This window comes from Poecilia reticulata, chromosome 9 (genome assembly GCF_904066995.2).
Source record: "Poecilia reticulata chromosome 9, P_reticulata-male-v2, whole genome shotgun sequence".
NCBI classification, from domain to species: Eukaryota; Metazoa; Chordata; class Actinopteri; order Cyprinodontiformes; family Poeciliidae; genus Poecilia; species Poecilia reticulata.
In genome coordinates, this window is record NC_088838.1 from 11,259,945 (window position 1) to 11,283,096 (window position 23,152).

The 23,152-nt window shown below is 43.3% G+C and overlaps 1 protein-coding gene across 3 annotated transcripts in view; it reads left to right on the forward strand.

Annotated features, from left to right (window-relative positions):
* The first annotated feature begins 2,832 nt into the window (after positions 1-2,832).
* The window catches only part of dtx1 (deltex 1, E3 ubiquitin ligase), a 56,985-nt gene continuing 36,665 nt past the window's right edge, over positions 2,833-23,152 (forward strand). Inside the window, exons 1-2 of one of the 3 annotated variants that reach the window (XM_008419187.3) lie at positions 2,833-3,601; positions 4,028-4,657. In XM_008419187.3, the coding sequence (XP_008417409.1) occupies positions 4,399-4,657 (259 nt within the window). In that variant the 5' untranslated portion in view covers positions 2,833-3,601; positions 4,028-4,398. The remainder of the gene's footprint in view (positions 3,602-4,027; positions 4,658-23,152) is intronic. The other 2 variants (XM_017306840.2, XM_008419186.3) reach the window with 2 other exon arrangements.

Here is a 23,152-nt window from a genome sequence, read left to right on the forward strand (position 1 = left end):
GTGTGTAGCAACAAATTTCATCTCACGGCATTTCACAAGGTAAACAGGTCCAAACTGGGAGGTGAGAACAGAAAGCAATCAGGAAATCACACAGAATCACTAGTGCAGGCACAAGTCTGAATGCAGAACGTTTACATATAAGCAAATTACTCGTGGCGCATTGTTATTGAAAGGCATTTTTAATAAAACCACTTTCCTGCTGTTCCTGTTATGTGTCATTGCTCACGTGCGGCTCATTCACGCTGACCAAACAAAGGTCTCTAAGCCCTGCTCTAGCACTGGCATTAAATATGAGTAAAAGTCAGTTTTGATTTCGAGTTGCATGACCTGCCTTGCCGGATTTCCTTTAACAATGTCCTTTATCCCTACTTTCTATAAACCATCCACCCAGACATGCAAATGTCTCTCCAAGACGGCATCAGGCACCGTGCTACAGAAGAGGTCGGAAAGGCCGCCTGACCTTCAGACGGAAAAAACAGAGACACTCAGGACAAATAGCCATGAACGTACACACTCACACCAAAGTGCAACTTAGAAAGACCAAATAACCTAACATGCATGCTTGTCGAGGTGCATTGTGCTATGGGCGGCAGCCAAGGGAGGGGACCCTGGCGGTCTGATCCTCGGCTACAGAAGCTGGCTCTTGGGACGTGGAACACCTCCTGGACGCCTCCCTGGTGAGGTGTTCCGGGCACGTCCCACCGGGAGGAGGCCTCGGGGAAGACTCAGGACACGCTGGACGGACTTTGTCTCTCGGCTGGCCTGGGAACGCCTTGGGATTCCTCCGGAGGAGCTGGAAGAAGTGGCTGGGGAGAGGGAAGTCTGGGCCTCCCTTCTGAAGCTGCTGCCCCCGCGACCCGACCCTGGATAAGCGGAAGAAAATGGATGGATGGATGGATGGATGGATGGATGGATGGATGGATGGATGGATGGATGGATGGATGGATGGATGGCATGCTTTTCGACTGTCAGGAGAAGAGAACCAGGAGAAAACCCACACAGACGGACACCAGACCAAGATCCCAACCCAGGTCCTTCTGCAAGGCAGGTTCAGCCTTTCTCATTCTTTTTTTTCTTTTTTTTTTTTGCATTTATATATCCATTTAAATCTTGCAACATGACAGATATTCTTTCTTTGGTCTCTGTCTGTTTGCTAGTGTAGCTCTGCCAGCAGTGAAAAACTGCACTGCAATACCAGAAAAGACATAATGTGACCTTTAAGAAAATGCATTGTTTTGTCTCAGGCTGCACATGGCTAATTTCTGACACTGCCTGGATTATAAACAAGGCTGGTCATTCTGGACTTTGACACATCAGGTAAAGGTGTGGTTGGATTTGGGTGTTGTTCCAATTTTGACTGCTGCTGAAGTTCAGTTTGTTGTTTCCTAAAATCTCTCAATATGACAAAACCTTTATAAATAGGTAAAGATGGCTGGGTCTGTGTTAAAGACTCCTCCCAGAGATGAACCTGACTGAACTGAAAGTAGGAAGAAAATTATAAAAGAGACTTGAGTAACACAAAGCAACCTCTATAGAATAATCAGTTTCCAGACCAAGAAACTGATTATTTTGCTTCTGTACTGTTACTTTGCCAGTATATAATAATCATAATAGGTTTCATTTTCAAAAGTCCACAGCAAAAATAAATAAATAAATAAAAACATGAAGATATATGTAGCTTCACACAAACATATCTCATAAAATCGCTGGGTTTTTTGTCCTCAGTTCACTAACACCAACATTCCACGTGATGGCGCTGTTTTGTAAAGCTAGAGTCGCTATTGGCGGTGGGGTTTAAAAAAAAGGAAGAAAATGTTTTTTCCTCACACTGATCTCTCCATGTAACCAGGCAACACACATGTGTAATGCTCACATTATGAAACCAGCGAGTGAACCTTTACAATCAGGCAGGTTAAGAGGAATAATCATTGAAACTAGCGAAGAGAAAATATATTTTAAAATAAGACATGTTAATTTTAAACTACTAATAAAATAAATAAATAACGACAAGTCATTTTTTTCATTGTGTACTGAATTCAAGAGTTGTCTTGCTTAGTCATGTTGTCAATATAAGTGCGTACTCTAGAGGGATATGCTGACGTAAACCAAGCTTAAAGTTTTGATGACAGCTATATTGCAAGTTGTAATTGCAGGAGATTACGTAATAGCAAGATTCACATTTTCGCTTTTACTGTTTGTGCTGTAATTTGTTGACAGATCAAGTTATTGTGCAGAAAAAAGACAGCACTGCAGAGCTCAACGGGGGAAAAAAACCAGAAATAGGAACAATCTCCTTAAGAAAAGAAAAAAACTACATAGCAGGAGTTATAGTGCATTCTTCCTCCACCTCCCATTACATGTTTTTTATGTTAGGCCACAAACTCTCATCCACGTCACAGAAGGCATGTAGGGCACACAGCAGCACACATGCTGAAGAAAATGTAGCTTTCTGGCCTACATGCCAAAAACACCTTGTGTGGAGGAAAAACTAACGCTGTACATCACCGTGAACACACCACACAAATTTCAATACAAATGTACATACATAGTGGTGGCAGCATCGGCTGAGCTACTGCTGCCTACAACTTTACATCAAAATTATAGACCTCCAGTCCGTCATGACAGACGGTCGTTCACACACGACTTTTTCCTGTTAAAGGGGAGTTTTTCCTCTCCACTGTTGCCACATGCTCATCCAATCAGTGACTTGATGCAATCTGCTTGGTTTCCTTGGATTTGAACGATAACTTCAACTTCAACGGTGTCTGACTGATCTGACTGCTTTTGTAAAGTGTCTTGAGATGACGTGTGTTGTGAATTGGCGCCGTATAAATAAAACAGAATTGAACTGAATTGTGCCAGTCCCTCACGTGCGATCTCAGTGAGAAACACACTGCGGTTTTCACGTTTCAAAAAGTACATAGATGTGTGAGTGTGTGTGTGTGTGTGTGTGTGTGTGTGAGTGTGACCCGTTTATCCATCTTATCGTCGTCAGCTCCTCTCGTTGACGATGCAGAGTTTATTTTGAAACCGGATACCGGAAGTGCCATCTTTTCGGTGTTTTCTGTGAAATTGACCAATAGGCTACGTTTCTGTCCATGCATACAGGTGTGCACGGCTGCGCATACTTGAGCAGCGTGGGATCGGGTGTTTGCGTTAGGAGCGTCTGATTGTTGGTGTGACACGGACGGAAAGGAAACATCCTCCCCACCGGCGGAGCGGCTTCTGTCTGCAAACCGCGCAACTAGGGCACACAGTCAGTCAGTCAGTCAGTCAGTCAGCACACAGCAGCGGCAGCGCACCAACAAGCCGCTGTGATCTGTGCACGGCGACGGCTCGCTCTTTCGTAACGGAGTCGGGGGCAGCTTCAGCGTTTGCGGGACAATTTGGAGCGTTGAGTATAGGGATAGGTCTGTGAAAAGGCAGGCGTGTGTCGGAGGGGTTTGCATCTCTCTCTTTTTTTCTTTTTTTTTTGTTTGTTTGTTTTAAACCCCCTCTTCGTATTGCTCTCTGGTTTTCATCCCGGTTCCCGCAAGATGCAGCCTCTTACCTGACGGGTCTGTGGCACCACAGCTGCTGCTGCTGCTGCTGCTGCCTACAGGTCTGTATCTGTAACATCTCTTTTGAGGCATTTTCTCTGACTAGTATTAACAGTTAATCTGGAGATCGCATGTGCTATTTTGTTGTTGTAATTTTTTTCCCCCTGCTCCATAGCAGACAGATCTGTTTCTGTGAGATACCGTTTAGATGATCTGATGATAGCTGGCTCTATTTGTTTTAATTTTTTTGCTGCGTTTGCACACTGCCCATCTATACATCTGATGGCAGTTATTTTACTGCTGCTGCTGCTGCTGACACAGCTCGCATGTAGACTCGCTCAGTTTTCATAGATTTTGACAGAAATCCGGATAGCCAACAGTAGCAGAGCTGCAGCCTCAGTAGCTGAAACTCATTTAGGACATCTGTTTATTAGTGGATTTATTTTTATTATATATTTTTTTTTCTTTGCTACTTGTCATTTGTTTAGTGGCTGTCTTCTGTCGACCTGCTGTAGCTCTCCTGTGGTCATCAGCAGCATCAGGATCGGGATCTGTCACTTCAAACAGGACAAGGTAGACTTCGGCTCATCATCGAAAGTGGCCCCTGTCAAGAGAGAAACCTGCTGAAGATGACTTCGTCGGAGCCGACTGCCTGAAAGCAGCATGAGATAACTGAGGGACTATCACGCTAACTGCTGATTCGAGCTGTTTTTTTCTCTTTTGAGGGCTGGTCCAAAACGATGTTCCTGTGCGCGAGCTGACTGGCAGCGGGGGTTAGGGGGGCCTGGGGGGGTTGCAGTGGTGTTCTAGCACGGGGGACACAGCCCAGCAGCTCAGACGCAGCCGCCGCCGGAGAGAGATGGCTCGCCCCGGGTCGGGGCTGCTGGTGCCCATGAACGGGGTGGGATACCCGCCTCAGAACCTGGCCAGGGTGGTGGTCTGGGAGTGGCTGAACGAGCACGGGCGCTGGAGGCCGTACAGCGCGGCGGTGTGCCACCACATCGAGAACGTGCTGAAGGGGGACGCCAGGGGAAGCGTGGTTCTCGGGCAGGTGGATGCCCAGCTCTCCCCTTACATCATCGACCTGCAGTCTATGCACCAGTTTCGGCAGGACACAGGTAAGAGGCAGGAGACCATGGGCAGAGATGACTTGGCTGTTGCTTTCCAGGAGCGTGGAGGCGCTTCAGTGGAAATGTGTTATTGTCCCTTGCAGACTTTTTCTGTGGTGTGTTTTTTGTTGTCTTTTAGTAAACCGAGACAGAGATCATTTGAGTAAATATGGATCAGTGTTCGTATGGTGATTTAATTTAGCAGCTGGTAAACGCTATCCAAACCCAAAAAAAGTGAGTAAGTAATATCCTCTTAAACCTAATTACAGCCTGTTCCATCCTCCTTGGTGGCAACAACTGCTGCCAAGCGGTTGTGATAACTGGGAATCAGACTTTCCTGTTGTAATTCAGCCACGTTGGAGAGATTTAGAGCAATGAGGGGAGATCTCTGAGATTTATGTCTGGATTTCAACCAGGCTTCTCCAAAATTCTCCACTTATTTTTTTATTTATTTATTTTTGTTTCGTTTTATGAGCGAGTCAGAGGTGGACTAGCTGCTGTCTGTGGTTTGGATCATTTCTCTGCTGCATCATCACTCAAGTGTGTTTGAGCTTAATGTCACAAAACGGTTGCTGGACATTTTCCTGCGGGATTTTCTGGCAGAGAACGCACACACACGCACACACACGCAAACAAACACACACACACACACACACACACACACACACACACACACACACACACACACCTTCCAAAAAGTTCCACTTTTGTTCTGGTCAATCCACATGATTTTTTTTTTTTGGGGAGGGGGGTTATCTAAATGTTTGAAGGTAAATGTGAGATGAGGCGGTTGTGTGTGGTTTTCACCTCAGAAAGCTCCATTTTCTTTCCCGACTCTTTCTTGCTCTTGGAAGCGAAAACAGAAGACGTACATGTATGTATTCAAATAATTTTCACAGCACTTTAAGAGTAGCTTCATGTCTTAAGCAGGCGTGGGTCAGTTTGAGATTTTCCCAATCTGGTAAGCTTGAGTAAAAATACCACTGGACCATCCGGTTAACACTTTGCTGTATTAATATTTTGTGTCATTCATTTGCTGAGGCCCGTGTATGTAAGATGCAGAACTGAGAAGCAAACAGCACTAATGTGCTTCAAGTGGAGTTAACATGTTTTTTTGTTTTTTGTTTTATGTTGACTCGTCATCATCCAGCAGTCTGAATGCCACGACCTTGACTAAGGTCATCAAGAGTGAGCACCGTTTAGTCAGTGCCTTTCTGTTTACTCCCCTTTCAAAGACAACGATTCCACTAGCGAATGTGTCACAGGACAGTTTTTACATCTTCATAAGCTGAGAGGAGGTACAGGATGACGCCAGGACGGACGCCAGGATGGTTATCACAAAAAGATTGTGATAACCACAATCTTTTTTCTTTTTTTTTTTTTGTCATTTTTACAAGAAACCCAACAGTGATTTAAGGAGGAAATGGAGGAAGGAATATGTTCACCTTGGTGACCTTCCAGTGGGAAACTAGTGCTGAAAAAAAGGAACATGTAAAACAACATTTGACACAACTGAAGTGCACTGCCTCCATTTCTGATGTAAATAATAATTTACTTTTATGTAAACATTGACGACAATTCAGCGGTTTCTAAAACAGCCTTTGCATAAACCGCGTTTCTGAGACTGGAGGTGTCTTTGTATGCGAAAAGTTTGAGTTGGTTCCCTTTTTGCACCAGCAGTTAGCTTCTGCCTCGAAGACCAACTCATCTGCTTTTGTACAAAATGCAGAAGAAAAGAGAGTTTGCTATAGCAGGTCACATAATAACTGTTTGAAACCATTTAATAGAACCTTTCTAAAAATTCAAAATGGCGGAGTTCACAACTTCTGTTCAGTAATCCAAACTTTCATGTTTCATTTGTAGGCTTAAATTTGTCTGATCAGCTAGAAATCAGGATAGCCACAAAATGAGTTTTATATCTGAAGCTTTATCGCGAGCAGTGGTCACATCTGCAAAAAAAAAAAAAAAAAAGGAAAAACAAGTTACCACCTAAACACATTTCATAATTTTCTGTCATAGGCTGTGGGTTTCTTGATCGTCTTCTGTTTTTTTTTTATTTTTTATTTTTATTCGTAGACGTTATGCAACATGTAAGCGTCACGTGGCTCACAGACGTACACATGGGATCTGCAGAAGGTGACCCCGCAGTGCATGGAACTGCTCTGTGTCACCTTTAATGGGTTTGCTGTGGTTAATTTGCGAGTGCATCATTATATTAGAGTACAGACGGAACAGAAGCACGTCTCTAATTCGGTAAGGGCTCTGCCTCATTGAATTAGATCCATCTGAAGTTTTACTGAGATGTGTGTGTGTGTGTGTGTGTGTGGGGCTGGTAACTGTCTGGTTTTACAAGCAAACATTGACTAAACACAGATTATTTTTCTCCGGTTTGACTTTATTAGATGAGCTAATGTTCTGGTTTTTTGCCAGGTTTTGTAAAAAAAAGTTTATGCAGTTCCTGGTGATTATGTAGTGTCCTTCGAAAGTATCCATACCCCTTTAACTGAAAATATCTGATGTGAATTTGTATTCAATCAAACCATCTCCACCATGAAACACGGCGCTGGACGCATCATCCTCTGGGGATGCTGTTATTCAGGAGGGACAGGGTAGTAAAGCCGAAGTCGGTGGCGTAGTTGGATGGAGGTAAATGAGGCAATCTTAGAGAAAAACCAGTCAGACTGCAAAAAGACTCGGATGAAGGTCTGCCTTGGTCATCAGCGGCACATCCATCCATCCATTTTCTTTACGCCCTTGTCCCTTAATGGGGTCGGGAGGGTTGCTGGTTCCTATCTCCAGCTAACGTTCTGGGCGAGAGGCTTGGTACATCCTGGGCAGGTCGCCAGTCTGTCGCAGGGCCATCAGCGGCACAGCCATGGCTAATATGGAATCCCTTAATCAAATTGCATTAATGTGTTTGAATAGATCAGCCCTAAATCTAATTTAGAACTTGTGCCGAGACTTGAAAACTGATGATCGCAGAAGTTCGCCGTCCACTCAGACAGAGCGCTGATCGCAGGGAAATGTTGCTTTTAGACAATTTACTCAAAGGGACTGAACACAAATACCAAAAAACTAAGTCCTTTATTAGTAAAAGACTTGGAAAAACAACGTACATTTCACAATTACGCCCTAATATGTTGGTCTAGTGCGCAAAATCCCTCTTCCACTGAAGGGGTACGAAAACCTCTTCAAGGCGCCTTGCATTTTGTAGAATTAGTTACGGGAGGAACTAATTCTACAAGTAAATTCGTAGTAAATAACGGCTTATTTCAGCTCCATTTGAATAAAACACGTGGAAACGAGCGCGGCTGCTTTTCCTCGCATCCGTTCAACCCTGGAATGGTCTCCGAAGATGTCAGGCTTAGTTTCTGATCCTTCTCGCTGGCGTTTCCCTGTCTAACAGAGTGCAATGCACAGCCTCACACGTGCCTCCAGTTTGACTGGCTGTGAGATGAGCCAGTAAACACTTTGTCAGCCAGCCAGCAAGAGCTGGGCCTGACGTTTATCTCGTCTCCCGGTGTCGTTCGGAGCGCTGCCTTCACCTCCGTCTGGGATCAACCTGTCACGGCGCAGCCTGACGAGAATCCTCTGAACTCTCACCCCGCCCCCCACCCACCCGCTCCTAAATGCGCCCAACCTCCAGCCAGGACATCGTCTTTGACGCATCGTGAGCTTGTCAAACATGGTGTTTGAGGCATGCACTCCATCGCTGTTGGGAAATCCTGTTCACTAGGGGAATTTTTGATCTCATCCTCTGAGGCCAGTTTCAGCAGGAAATGGGAGTCAAATTTATTTGTGTAGCACAATTGGTTCAACTGAGACGGTTCAACATGCTCTTCAATATATTTTTGGGCCAGTGATTTATCCATCTTCCTGGTTTTAGTCAGAATGTGAGCAGCAGCGTTCTGGATGAGCTGCAGCTGTCTGATTTTTTTTGGTTTTAGCCAGACTTGTAAAGATGCTGTTGCAGTAATCGAAGCGACTAAAGATAAACGCATAGATGAGTTTCTCTACATCCTGCTGGGACATTAGTCCTCTAATCCTGGAAATATTCTTCAGGTGATGAAAGGCTGATTTTGTAGCTGCCTTTATGTGGCTCTGAAGGTTCAGGTCTGAGTCCATTACTTCACCCAGATTTCAGACCTGATCACTAGCTTAGCTGTAGTACCTGAGAAGTGCCAACTCTGTAGGTCCAAAGATAATTACTTCAATTTTGTGTCTGTTCAGCTGGAAATAAGTTATTGAAGAATTCTGCCGTCCATGTATGAGAATGAAAAGTTTACAGGATCCCGTGCGCGTGTGTGTGTGTGTGTGTGTGTGTGTGTGTGTGTGTGTGTGTGTGTGTGTGTGTGTGTGTGTGTGTGTGTGTGTGTGTGTGTGTGTGTGCGCGGTGTTCCATGCGGAGGTTTGTGCCCTGTCCCAGTGAGCTGTGCAGGGTGTGTGGGTTTGGGAGGATCTCCTGTGGGCAGCAACCAGGCCGACTAATGAGACTGCAGGTTTAGTTTACAGTGCGCTCCCTGTAATCAGAGCGTCATGACGACAGCGCTGGCACCGCAGATGATGCTGCAGGGTCCCTCTCTTCAGCTTGGCAGTCCAAACACATGTGTACTTAATTTGCAGCGGGATGAATCACGGCGCGGGAACCTCGATGAGGCCGGCCCTGCGTGTGTGAAGGCAAAGGCGACGACTGGCTGCCGGCCAATTGGGATCGATCTGTTCTCCTCCCCAGATGCAAGGCTGAAAATCTGAACACTGCTTCGGACAGATCCCCTTTCACTACAGCACTCCCTAGGTGAAACAGACAGACCCGTCTGCCGTCATACACCAACGCTCCCGGCCTGTCAGACGGACGTTACGCTGATTGATTCTGCCGCCTGGCTTTTAAGCACTCACATCTTCAATATTTTCCCTTTTTATGACGAGGGGTATAAGGCACAGATCAGCTCATCTGCATTCGTGTGTGTGCGTCACTCCCTTGTTTGTTGTGACCTTTTTTCTTAGCGAATAGAAATTTGCTTTGTGGGACGCAGACATTGAAATGCAGCACGTGTCAACCGAGGATGATCTTTCCCACCGACATTGTGCAAATTGAATTTATATCCTGATTATTTGCTCGGGTGGCTTCCCCATGAGTTTAAGTCGGCGTTCAAGTTTGATATTTGCTGATCATGGGGTGACTGAAATGTTAATTTCCAAGTAAACTATGAAATAAAATTCAGCATCGAACAAAATGTACAGTACCTTGCAAACATATGCGTGTGTCAGAGGTTTTCTTCACATTTTGCCACATTACAACCACAAACCTAGCAGAATTTTTTGGGGGGACCAACAAAGAAGATGACTAAGATGAATAGAAACTACACCAGGGGTGTCCAAACTTTTTGTCACTTGAGCCAAAATGGTCAGCTCAAAAGTACTTGTGGGTCAAAAAATATATAATTCTCAAAAACTAAAATCACTTTGAGCACTCTTGATCTAAAGCCTTCTTTTAAACCTCTGGCTGCATGTTTGCGGTCGTTCTTCTGTTTGGTGAACATCCATTTCATTCCCAAGTATTTTGTCGCCTTTCACTGGTTTTCCCACAGAATCACCTTGTATTTTCGCTCCGTCCATCTTTCTGTCAACTTTGACCAGCTCCCCTCTCCCGAATGAAGGAAAGAATTGCCGCAGCACAATGCCGCCGCCACCGTGTTTTGCCATGGGGATGAACGTGTCTAAGGTGAAATGCAGGGTAAATTCTCTGTCAAACATTTTTGCCTTTAGGTTGAAAAGTACAAACTTAACAACACCACTTTATAGACATTGTTTTTGTAAAAATAAATTTTGAAAAACATTTACGGTTCTTCTCCTTCCACCACACAGTGATGTGCTGGCCCATCACAATAAATCCCAATCTAATAACGTTGAGGTTTGTGGTGGCAACGTGACAAAATCTGACAACGTTTCTGCATGTCGGCATGTATCTCTCTGCTGGGCGTCTGAGGCCTCTGCAGTGTCACTGTGCTCACTTGCTGCAAGGAGGCCCGTGTGCATCTCAAAGATAAACCTCCATCAGCCTCTGATGGCTGCCATGCTGCCACACCGAGGCTTTGTTTGTTTTGGTTGCGGAGGCTCCAGAGCCTCCTCTCCTCTGGCTCATTACCTACGACTAACTGCCCTCTCTCTGGCTAATTACTGAGCGCAAACAGCAGAAGACAAAGACCTCATTAGGGGTTACGGGCTGGCCGGGGGATTCAATGCCGCTACCTGTGCACTGAAAAGGCTGTGTGTTGTTGAAAAAGAGCTGTGAGTTTGTTCTTTTTTCTCTCTCTCTCTCTCCTTTGTTGCTCAGTATGGAGTATGTGTGGGAACAGTTTCGGTGGTCTGTGGGAGGAAGCTGTGAAAAGGATTCCTGCAATGTACGTGAAAAAGGTCAGGTGGCGTGCACGCCAGCTCTGACTGTGAAATCCCATCTGCATGAGAAGAAAGTGAAACCGAGCCGGGAGCGGAGCATATAGACTTTAAAGTCTTTCGCGTGTGTGCGGAGAGATGTAAGGGAAGCAGGCTAGAAATAGAAACGGAGCCGTTTGTCGTTGGGTGTGATTGTGGTGCGTTTGCCGTTGCTTTCAAATGGTTTCCCGCTGAGTGTATGCATCAGCGTCGCTGCGATGTTGGCTGGCACAGTGTCTATGGTGCGCTACTCCCATTACAGTAAGAAGCATCAATGTGTCGACAGTCATTCAGCGACGGACGCGTTTACTGACACCGTTTACTTTTCGTACTTCGTCAGTGTCCAGAAACGTCTAATTATGTTGAGTTATATCATTACACCAGGAAGTTTCCCCAGTTTGAAAATATAGAGATGCACCAACCAGATTTTCTTGGATTCTATTTTTTTTTTCATTTATTTATTTATTTATTAGGTCTGAGCTGCCAATTCTAAATTTGACAAATGCATTTTTTAATTAAGCACTACAAGACATAACAGAGGAACATCTGCTACATTTTCTGTGATGGACTGTAGTTGTGTATTAAACAGGAAATAAAGAAATTACAAGGTTCTTCCAATGTATCAGTCAAAGCACTTCACTGAGTTTTATGTGATTTTTTGCTCAATTAAAAAAAAAAAAGAAAGTCCATTAGGGAACTTGCTAGGTCTGGGCAATTAATTAATTCAATCAGTTAATCAGATTTTCTGTTTTTGAAGATTTATTTCTTAGACTGTCGTTTCCACCAATGCACTCCTTGGATTTTTATAGTTCAGAGTGACAGCAGCCTGACCAAGAACTACCATCTTGTTTTACAGCTTCCATTTATTTCGACTTTGAATTCATTGGGGCAAGTGTTTTATGTTTTGATTTTTTTTCTTAAGCAAAAACAGTGATTAAAATCAGATTTGGTATTAAAAAAAAGTCAGAAATTAATTACTAAACCACATGGCCCAGCACTGCTGTTGTTTGGTGTGATTATACCAAACAGAAACTTGTGGGAATTCATAGTTTTGACACACTGATTTGTTGATTACCAGTCAGAGTAAGCTCTTTTTATTGGTCCTGATTTCAGGTCTAAAAATATTATCAGAATTTTACAATCCATTCTTCTTTAAAATCTTTGTCTACTTTTAGTATCTCCACTAGCAGAACTGTTTTCCTCAGTCCCTCAAACCAGCATGTTTCTGCACACTTTGCACAAATCCCTTTCGTTTCTTTCCTGTTAGCTTTTTGTTATTGTTTTGTTTATTGCCTCCTAATTTTACTCAAAGCTTAAAGCCAGCCTTTGTCGCCTTCATTCATTGCGTGTGAAAAGGTGGTCTGTAAAAATAAAGACCGACTGGTTGAGGAGGCCAAGCTTTGAGGCAGCAAGTTCTGCTGACGGATCCGGCGCAAAGCAAAGGTTTACCATGTGGAAGAGCAGCTCATTGTCATCAGTATAGTTCAATTGTGTTTTGTCAGAAAGAGGGTTTTTAGCGGAATCGGAGCCGGGGCGGCGCCGAGGTGTCGCCCTCCTCGGGGGTCCGTTAGGCCCACAGCAGCTGGCTGGATTCCACTCGTATGTCTGCAGGAAAAGGGAGATGGAGGGAGGAACCTGCAGAGGTGAGGAGTGAGGAGGAACGCGGGGAGAGGTGGAACGGTTTCCTGATGGGAAATGACAGACTGGAGGAAGGGAATGAATCACAAGAGGCTGCTGGAGCGTAGCTGCTGTGAAACATCCACTTAAGCCTAATGGTTTCCTATTTAATTTTATTTTAATCAAACCTTATTTATTGATATTTGTTGCTGGCTATCTGATTAAGCATTTCTTGTGGGGAGTGTGATGGTGGGAGGCTGATGGCTGCCACAAGCACTGGCATGATGCTCTGAAATAAACTGGAACCTCCAGTATTTATACGTTTCAGGCACATATTTTACTGTTTTGTTTTGTTTGGTAGCTAAAATAAATAAAACCATCTAAAACTCGCAAAATATGTTATTTATATTGTTAATTATTTATTGTATTAATTATTGGGTACAGAATTATGATTCCTGACCATTTTAGGACTTTCAGGAATGATCAGTCAAAAGTCCAAAACACAAGATGCATTTAAAAAAAGACAACAAACAGAACAAAAGACATTCTTTTTTATTTTTTACACTTTTTACTAGTGTTCAAATTGTGATAGGCTATATGACGAGAATAACCTGAACAACCCCAGTAAATGCAGTTATAAATTGACGACGACTAAACGGAGAAGCAACCTTTTCAACTCTGATTTCACTTGTTTTTTACAGCCGAGTTTAATTTCACTAGCCACATCCAGGTCTGGGAAATCAACCTTTTGGGGGTCAAAATGAATCGTAGCTGAACATAGAACACAACACCAGTAGCCTACAAGCTAACAAGCTTAAGGTGATGTAGGCTATTGATATTAGCTAGTCATCTTTTAGCTAAATTTACCTGCATCCAACAGCTTTACTCAACAGTCTGTTAGTTTGGGGGAAAAACTGTGAAAAGTTCTTTTCGTTTTGCTGGTTTGCTGCCGCACAGGTGTAAACCCAGCGCGAGCGTCGTAGCGCTCATGTTGCGCTTAAAGGCGCCTCGGAAAAACAGGTTACGACATGTTAACAACGGATTAAACCGTTTTAACTGCTGATAAAGGTGACAGAGGACACAGATATGGGACGTGTGGAAGCCCCTACTGTATCAAATTGACAGAGAAATAACAGAGTTGGCCATTCTAAGGTAAAAACCCAGCGCATACGTTCATATTTTTGTTTTTTTTCATCCAGACGGCTTCCCGCGCCCCGCAATGGTACGGCACCACCCCTAGGGGGCGCGCCCCACAGTTTGGGAACCTCTGATCTAGAGCAATGCTCAACGCATTTGCCATAATTAAGCACAGAGTTCGAAAGCAAAAACCACTGCTAGAAAAAAAACGACACAAATCTCCATGTCAGATTTACTAAACAGCACCTTGATATGGCCCTCTAGAAATTTAGAAACATATATTGGTGAAAAGTTAGATTTTTTTTTCTTTTTTCCGCAGGGTGTGGTTGTCCGCGCATCTGGTTTAAAGTTCACACAGGATTCCAGTGAAAGAATAAATACGGCGGCGGCAGCTACAAAACAATAGAGTCAGTCCTCAGCTTAAACAGGCAGCTTTGTGTGCTAACAAATGAAACCATTGTTGGGGGGCCGGGGGGGGGCGGGGGGGGATGCATTTTGTATTGGGTCGGGATATCTTTTACATTGAAATCAGTCTTAATTCGAAACATTTTACAAAAAAGCTAATCAGAACGAAATTACGGTTCTCCTCCGTCGAAACATAATATAATAATCCCCGTAGTTTTGTTTTAAAGCATCAGACAGACGGTTGTTGAGTTTAAAGCCAACCTGATTTTCCAGCCCTCGTTGGGTCTGCTTCTCGCTCCACATCTTTATTGCGTTACTGTGATGAGTTCAGTGTCCGCAGCTCCTGGCAGCCTGTGGATTTGGGTCGTGGAATCGTTTCCTCACGTCACGTTCGAACTCGTAATCTAGCAAGTCGCCACTTTCAACTTCTAAAGTGGATATCTTGCTTTTCCATCAAGGAAGTAGTTTAAAAGCTGCTCTCTCTCTCTCTCTTTTTATTTTTTTATTTTTTATCAGGCTTGTCTGGGAGGTCGCTCAGATCAGAGCTCGGGAGTCTGACTCGGCCCGCTGCTGCCAGAAAAGCGGGGATTATCAAAGGCCTTATCAAAGCATTGTCTGTGTAAACGCCGCTTCATCTCCTGCTTCCGTTTATTGGCTGACTCCTTGTTGAACAAACGCCCGTCTTAAAGTATCCTTGCGCTCATGTAAATCACTCCTCTAAAGACCGTCTCACACAGGTCGGAACAGCTTCTGCATAATGTGATTAAACGTAGTGAACATAAAACCATCTGAATGAATGATAGCAAATAGTAAATCGTTTTGTATTGGTTGTCTTCTATTTTTTTATGCCCTACTGTGTGTAGCTCTCCTTTTGTTTTGAATGTCGTGAACATTTGCTTCATTTTGAAGGATATTTATGTTGAATGACCACTTCGTCGTGTTGCTGGGCTGTCCTCGCCGCTCTAACGCTGTATAAAATTAGGGCGTTTTCACGCCAGACAGTTTCGTAGACTCGGTTCTGAACTTGTGACTCTTTCAGATGGTGTAGTTCATTCGCAAATTGCTCTGTGTCAAACGACTCAAAGTCTTCGAGAAACCTGTTCACCCCTGGCCCCTGGTGGCGCCGCACCAAGAACTACTGAAGGAAACGACATGATAAACCTCCGAACAAGAAACAAGACACTGAGCGGAACTTAATTCTTCACAAAATGACAACAAAAGTGGAGCGACGTCAGATTTTAGCAGTTGCAGGATTTCTCTTTAGTCTTTGGCAAAAAGACAATTTTCCCGCACATTTATTTGGGTTGCATTTAACCAGAACGCCCTGCGACATAGTCCACTTCCTGCTTTTGGAGCAGTGTCCGGTCGGCATCCACATACACATTCAAACCGTGCCAGTTCACTTCAGTCGAACCGAGACCTCTGTTTTTAGGCGGATCCGCATCAGAGCTCACCAAACAAACCGGACTTTCTAAACAAACGGGCCAGATTTCAATTGAAACGGTCTGAACTGGGCTGGTGTGAATGCCCCAAATAACCACTTCACCAGTAACCGTACTTGGGGGGGATTAAGGCTCATTTAGCAGTAATTGTTATTTATGCAATAAGAATTCAGATCATTTTGAACATCCTTTCCTAAAAAGCTCCCAAAACCTTGCCAAGTACCGGTTGCTCCTGCATCCGAAACCATTTGGAGCTGCATATCTGACTGCGAAGGTTTTGTGACGTCGACTCTTCCTTCTCACAGCAAGGTCAAAAGCTGTTTGGAGCGATGACAAAAAGAGGGGGAATATTTGTGGCGAAGCGTGGCTCAGGCCCTACAAGCAATATCACTTATTTTGATTGTGTGCTGCCTGAGCAGTAGCTGGAATATCAATGCGAGGCGCTCCCCCGCCCTCCTCTCCTCCGTTCTCCGTGTCACCTGTAAGTACTTCTAAATCACGGCTCTTGGTACGAGGCCAAACCCGGTGGCGGGCGAGCAGGAGGAGCATCCTGCAGTAACTTGCGGAGGGGAGGAAGTGTGCCAGGTGGTGCTGGCAGCCCGCGTCCACTTCTCCTTCTCGGAGGAGCTGCTCACATGCCATCGCATGTCTGGGAATGCGTTCGGGGTTTACGCCTGCGGCCCGTCGTGATTCCACGGCGTTTGCCTCCGGTTGTGTGCTTTGCATCAATGCGTTTCAGTCGGAGAAAGTCAGGTGAAAGAATGTGAACGTTGTCGTTGCAAAGTCTTTTCAGGTGTTGATTCATGTCAGAGTCCCATGGGGGGTGGGGGGGGGATGGGTTATGACGGATTTGTTTCAGTGTGAAAAAAGCCATAGCAGCATTTATATTTATATATATATAAATATAAATGCAATAGATTTAGTGATTTAGTTTTTCCGCTTGTCTCTTTGCTTTGTCCTGCTGCTCACCTTGGCAGGTTGACAGGCAGTGCAGGAGATTTAATGCTGCTGAAATTCAAAAGCTCGGACGTGTTTTTTTAAAATTATTTTTATCTCGATTGAAAATGTGACTAGTGATTATTAATAAACAAAACTCAAACATGAAGCAATGAATAATCAAAATGTGAAAATAAGTAAATAAAAGTAGACTTATTGCATCTAGATTGAAGTCTTAAAATCCAGTGGTGTAAGAATTAGGCATGCATCAAATAACAATAAGCCTTCGCTTTCACTGCTCGGGGATAATTATAAAGCTGGAAGGAACCTTTACTGGGAATAAGTCATATGCAGGTGGAAGTTGGTTCTTTTTGCTAAATAAAATACTCCACAAGCTGCAGTTAAAATGAGAAACTTGACGGACCGGCCAAGTCGACATGAGCTGCACAGGAAGTGGAGAAAAGCCAAAGAAGCAGGTTAAGCTTCACATCACTGTGTGAGTTGCTATGCAGGATTTAGCTAATGTACATCAGCAGTTAGGATGGCTAACATTGTAAAACAGCAGCTTTTATGTGTATTTCCTGAAGTTTGCAATTCTCAGATTTCCAAAAAGGCTGCCAACATTTTTACACCAGGATGTTGACAAACAGACAGAAATGGAAATCCTAAAAAAATGGCTTTAAAAAAAATCCCCTCTGACTGGCATTAGCATGGTGCATTTACTGATAGGGAGATACATATTCAGAGTCAAAAGTTTACAAAGACTGAGATTACTACGCCTTGAGTCACTTTGGTAAATCCCCGATGATGATGTCATGGTTTTGTAAGCTTTGATAGGTTGACGCACACATAAATCTGAGACAGTTTAACATGAGTTAAATGAGGATATTCTGTTGGACATATTTTAAGACAATCCATCAACCACACTGCTTCTTTATGTGAGAAGACATCAGGAGGAGAACTGTGGGCCTCTGTGGGTCTGGATCATCCATGCCCTTAAGGTTAAATATTCATTTGCTCAAACAATACAAGCATGAACAACATGGAAACCTCCAAACCCTCATACTGTAAAGAAAGTGACTTCACTGTGTGTTACAATTAGAGGTGTGCCGATCGATCGGTCACCGATCATAATCAGCCGATTTCCGTGAAAAAGTGTATGATCGGTGTAGTGTATTTGCCTTTGAATGTTAAGTTTTATACTTTAATTTTTTTGGCAATGTTGAGAGGTTTTATTTTGGCTCTTTGCATTATTTAGCCTCTTCAGAGCCTTCATATGTTATCAGTCTGTTAAAGATAGTATTACCGATAGCAGTACAATTTGCAGAATGCCTGTTTTGTTTAGTTTTCTTCTTGGAAGAAGTTATTAAAAACGAGTTTTTGTCTAAATTGAGGTGAATTCATGGTTCGTTTTTCCACATAATGTAACCGGTAGTGTTTATGATAAAAAAATAATAATAATTAGGTGATCGGTATCGGTGATCGGCCCTCATGGGTGATCAGTATCAGTATTGGCAGGAAAAAACCTGATCGGCACATCTCTAGTTACAATTACGACTAAGTGTCCTTCCTCTGTGAGCTGCACAGGGTTTATTCTTCCTGTTGGACCCTCTTATCCAGCAGCAAGAAGTAAAATGAAAAAAAAGAAGAAAAAAAAGTAATTTTAGATTGTTTTTTTTTTTCACCATATTTCTGAGTTTAATACTAATTAAATGAGTTGACCCTTATCTCCTCCAGAGTAATAACACGTTCTAAGAATGTCATAAATGATTCATTAATCATAGGTCCTTTTGAATTATGCATATTTCTTCCAGCTTTTGGGAACCCGAGGGCATGCAGTCGTCTCATTGAGGCGAACCCCTTTTCAGCGATATCCGTACAATGAGAAGAAAACCATCTTTCTGGCTCAGCTGTAACACTCTACTGTTAATATTTCAGTGACTTACTCTTCCTCTTTTGCCACCTCAGCACAATCGATAACTTTTCGAATCGTGTACAGCAAAAAAAAAAAAAAAACCGGGGCAGGCTGCGTTTTGTCGAAACCCCTAAGAGTCCGGTGGTAATCTTTGGAGACTGATTCGTGCTTTTAGCCCTAAAACGGCAAACATTTGACCTCAACCACAGCCGGTCTCTTGCATTAACCGTCTACCCCTCATATACTGAGTGATTACAGATGAATTGTGCAATGCAGAAACATATGGAGCATTTTGGATGGGCACACTGTACAAATGTGATTAAAGTTGTGAGTCCATGGGGGAAAGGTACCGGACCTGATTTCTAAATTTAAAAAAATAAAAAAAAAACATCCTTGAGAAAGGAGCAGCACAGTCGAGGTGAAATTGGTGAACACATCACCACTTTGTGCGGTTGAAGCACTTTGACGCCCTCTCAACGCTCTCACACCATGTCCAGTTCAGCGCTGATCAGAGCCGACCACTGTCGCCTGGCACAGGGACAGCTTGTGCTAATGTGGCCAGACGTTTCCTCTGATAAGGCCTGAGCACGTCTGACAGCCGCGAAGTGGATTATGAAAGCCCATCTCGGCAAACACGTTCGCTGCGTGTTGTTCATTTGGATGAGTCACACTCGCTTTCAATAGCCCAAGCTTTTCTTTTTTTTTTATGGGTGATTTGTTCGAAGTGATTGTTGTTTCTCGAGAGAGAGAAAAAAAAGCCACCCACTTAACATATTTTGTGAGCAATGAGTGTTGAGCAGGCCATCCGATAGACCTGTATGTGGTTGTGTGAACAAAGCAGTGAGTCGGAAATCTGTGACGTCCAAAGAGATGAGGCGGTCCTTTCTCTCTCTTTTTTTATTTTTATTTTTTAAAACCTCATTTTGTGCCAAATTGTTCTTAAACTGAGTCGTGTGGCTCGCGTGGCCAAGGTCATCCGATGGAAAACAACGTGACCTTTTTTCTCCAAGCCTCTCCTCGCGCGAGTCGGCCCCATCAGTCAGGTTCCGGCTGAGCAGACGGTGGAGTCTGTTGCCGTGGTGCGACGCCAAGCATGAATAATGGCGCCGTTGCCATGGAATACATCACCGTGTATCGGCGTGGGGAGTAAAAGTTGGATGCGTCACTTCTTCCTGCTAAATGGAGGGATTAGCGTTGCTGTTGGCAATGTGAGGTCAGATCAGATGGCCGTGTTTCAGTGTTCGCTAGACTGCATCAGGCTAGATTCAATCAAGTGGAGAGCTTTGGAATCTCAATTTATCACATTCAAATCAATTTTTTGAACCAAATAGTGATATTTGACAGTAATTAAAGAACACTATATAAATATTATTATTTTTGCTGTGGACCGGTGTCAGCACTGCTGTAGCTAGCATTAGCTCTAATGTCTGTGTTGAGACACATTTTGCACGACTGGCAATAAAACCTGAGGTACATTAACACAAACTGGAAGAGGTCCGTCTGTCTCAGTCTGCTTTTCAAGGTTCAAATTTCTGCTTTTAGCGATGTAGTGATTTTGTTTTGGTCTCTCTGTTGTAAAGGATTTTGTGAAAATAGCTCCACATTTTCAAAGATGGCTCGGAAGTTTAAAATTGCTTGATCGTTGGTCGTCTGCCTCAAGAATTGGTCACATCCTCTCCTGTTTCTCCATTAAAAAAATAATCTCCATTTAAAATAATAATAAAAAAATTCCAAATTTTACGTGTTTATGTTGCTTCATCGACTCGGGTGTGTTTGTTTTCAACTATAAATCGCTTTAAATCGTTTTTAAGTTCGGAAATGTGGAGGAGACAACCACTCGGATTAGTGCTGCTTCTCCTGCTCGTCTCTCGCAGCAATCTGGCTGCGTGAGTTATTTGAAACATTTTGAAAAGGACTTTCATGTTTTTATTCAATCTGCTCTCCAGTAATACTTGGCTTCACTGTTGAACCGATGCCTGGATGAAATATTTAGCTGTTGCTCAGGCACAAGAGCTCCTCCGTGGGAAGTTGGCAGTAAATTATTATTATTAATACAGAAGGTAAGCAGGTGAAGTGACTATTTTCAAAAGGGACGGTGCCTCTGAAACCCCTCCGTCCTCATCGGCTCGGTGTTTTCCGGTTCTCCGTTACGTAAGCTACGTCGGATGTGTTTCCTTGAAAAATTAACAGAGCCGGATTTTTTATTTCCTTTGCGAAATTGCGTTTCCTGCTAACAAGAGATCTCATCCACTGGAGACCTGTCAGCTCTCTCTGCTTGTGCTGCCATGTTAATGTGACGCCAAAGCTGCAGATTTAGTGTGAAGCAAATGGTGCCAGAGTTGTGCCTCTTTATTTTTATGTTTTTGTTCTTTCTTTTGTCCCAACAACTCGACTGCACTGACGAGGTTTTCCCCTGGACACGACGCAGCTTTGTGTCAAAATTCAACGTAACGCTGCTCGCCTTTGCTCATGCCCTCAGCTGCAGGTCGCCACAAGTGAGTGAAAAAAAAAGAGCCCAAAGTCCTCAGCCGAGGGACGGCCACAACGTTAAGGTTGTCTCAGCGCCTGCTGCAGTGCAGAAGCTGGCAGGTGGACAGGCCTCTAACTTAATTTTCTGAAGTTTTTTTTTTTTTTTTTTTTTTTTACACACTCTGGCCTTTTTGTGTAACCTCAGTAAGTGCAAACGCTGCACAAGCATGCAGAAACTGGCCAGCTCCCCTCGCCTTGCCAGGCTGTTGGAAAGCTGGAGGGGCTGAGGAAGAGGAGGACGGTTGCAGTGGGAGTCGGTTTGCTTTTCTTGACCACTTTGTCTTTCTTGCAGGCGAAACTGTAAGTTGGGCAATTTCTTTCTTTCTCTTTTTATCTTCTTTTTTTTTTACTGCAGCGTTTACTTTTCAAGAAGTTGCTACCCCCACCACTGCACTCCTTGCTTCTTTTTTCCTGTCAGCTGATAAGCTCCTCTCATCAGATACTTTCCACCTTTTCCTCTCCTTTTTTTTCTTTCTTGTTTTCTGGCCTTATTCCATCTCAGGATCCTCCCTCCCCCACCGTTCTTCTCTTTTTCTTCTCCCCCTCTTTCTCCCTCATCTACCGACACTTTTGTTCATCCATCACTTTTGCAGACAAAGAGATCAGGATGCTTCAGGGAATCCAAGTCACTATTCATGACTACAGCCCTTTATGAAGAGGTGCATCCTGGGAAAATAAAAGCAATGAATCAGGACGTGGAAAGAGCTTCGCCGGTTGAGGATTTTTTTCTTTTCTTTTTTTTTGAAAGAGTAGCTGAAGAACGGAAATATTAAGATCCAATACTGCTAAAGCGGCTTAATCCCAGCCTATCACGCTCATTACAATGTTCTCTGATCTCCACATGTTACCTAACGAGTAGATAAGTCTCTTACTGATCTTTGGGACTTTGATGTACAGGTATGCAGCACTTTGTTTTTAACACGGGAGAGAGAGATTTCACTTCTAAGGTCTCTGCTTTACATGCATTTCAAGAAAAAAAAACTCCTTTTATCATACTCAGGTAATAGCACAATTTTTATTTTTATTTTTTGACAGTTTGAGGCGTTTATATTCAAAGCAACGTCTCACTCTTTCGTCGCTAATGGCCAGCTTGGGCTCATTGTTTGTGAGGGATCCTTTTTCCAGAGATGAAAGTCTTTTAAAGATCTGCCCCGGGGAGTTATGTGAAAACATCAAACTGGCTTTAATTATTTTATGTCTCCCATACTCAAGAATGCATTAACATATTCATCATGAATTTGCTATTTATATGAGGAAAATGATGAAGGTTGATGATAATAATTCATGGAGTTTTTTTGTTGTTTTTTTTCTACAGCAACATTTTTGACCCATTTTATTTAGTTCAGGGTTGCAGCGGCTGGATCCTTTACAGCTGAGTTTGAGGTTGAACCCTTTGGATATGTCGTCCTTCCGTGACATTTTTGTCATATTGCATTGTGGTTTTTTTTAGTTTAACACGTGTCTTTGGATGTTCTTCTACGTCGGACTAAGTTTATCAGATTTAAGTTCCTTCAAGTTTGCTTTAAATATTTGTTTCAGTGTTCAACATGGGTACTGTGGCAAAATGCTTGTTATTGAAGACACTGGTGATCACATAACTGGGAAGTGCAAATAAAAATTTACCAGGTTTGAAATTCTTTTGCAAATAAAAATCTGCTTGATTTTACCGTCCTTTCTCTCGTAAACCGTAATAAAATCCAGTAGATCCCTTAATCCAGGGAAGTTTTCTAGTACAGTAATTAGTATAAATAGAGTCCACCTTTTGTGTATTTTAATCTCATCTTAAATCGAGTTGTCCGAGATGTCAGAATTTTTTATTTTTTAGGAGAATATTGGTAAACAAACAGCATCATAACTTGTCATGTTTTTCACGGCTCTCCAAAACTCTCTCAGGAGACAAAGTACAAGTTTTACAGATTTTATTGAATACAGCAGAGTCTTGGAAAGTCAGAGGAGGCAGGAAACGGCAACGCTGTGAGGTAGAGGGACAGAGGTGAGCCAAGGAGATGAACCCTAAGGAAGGTTGAATGGTTGATGGCTTTCGGTGGACGAAGGTGATGAACACCAGGACAGAATGAGCAGAGTCCGGGG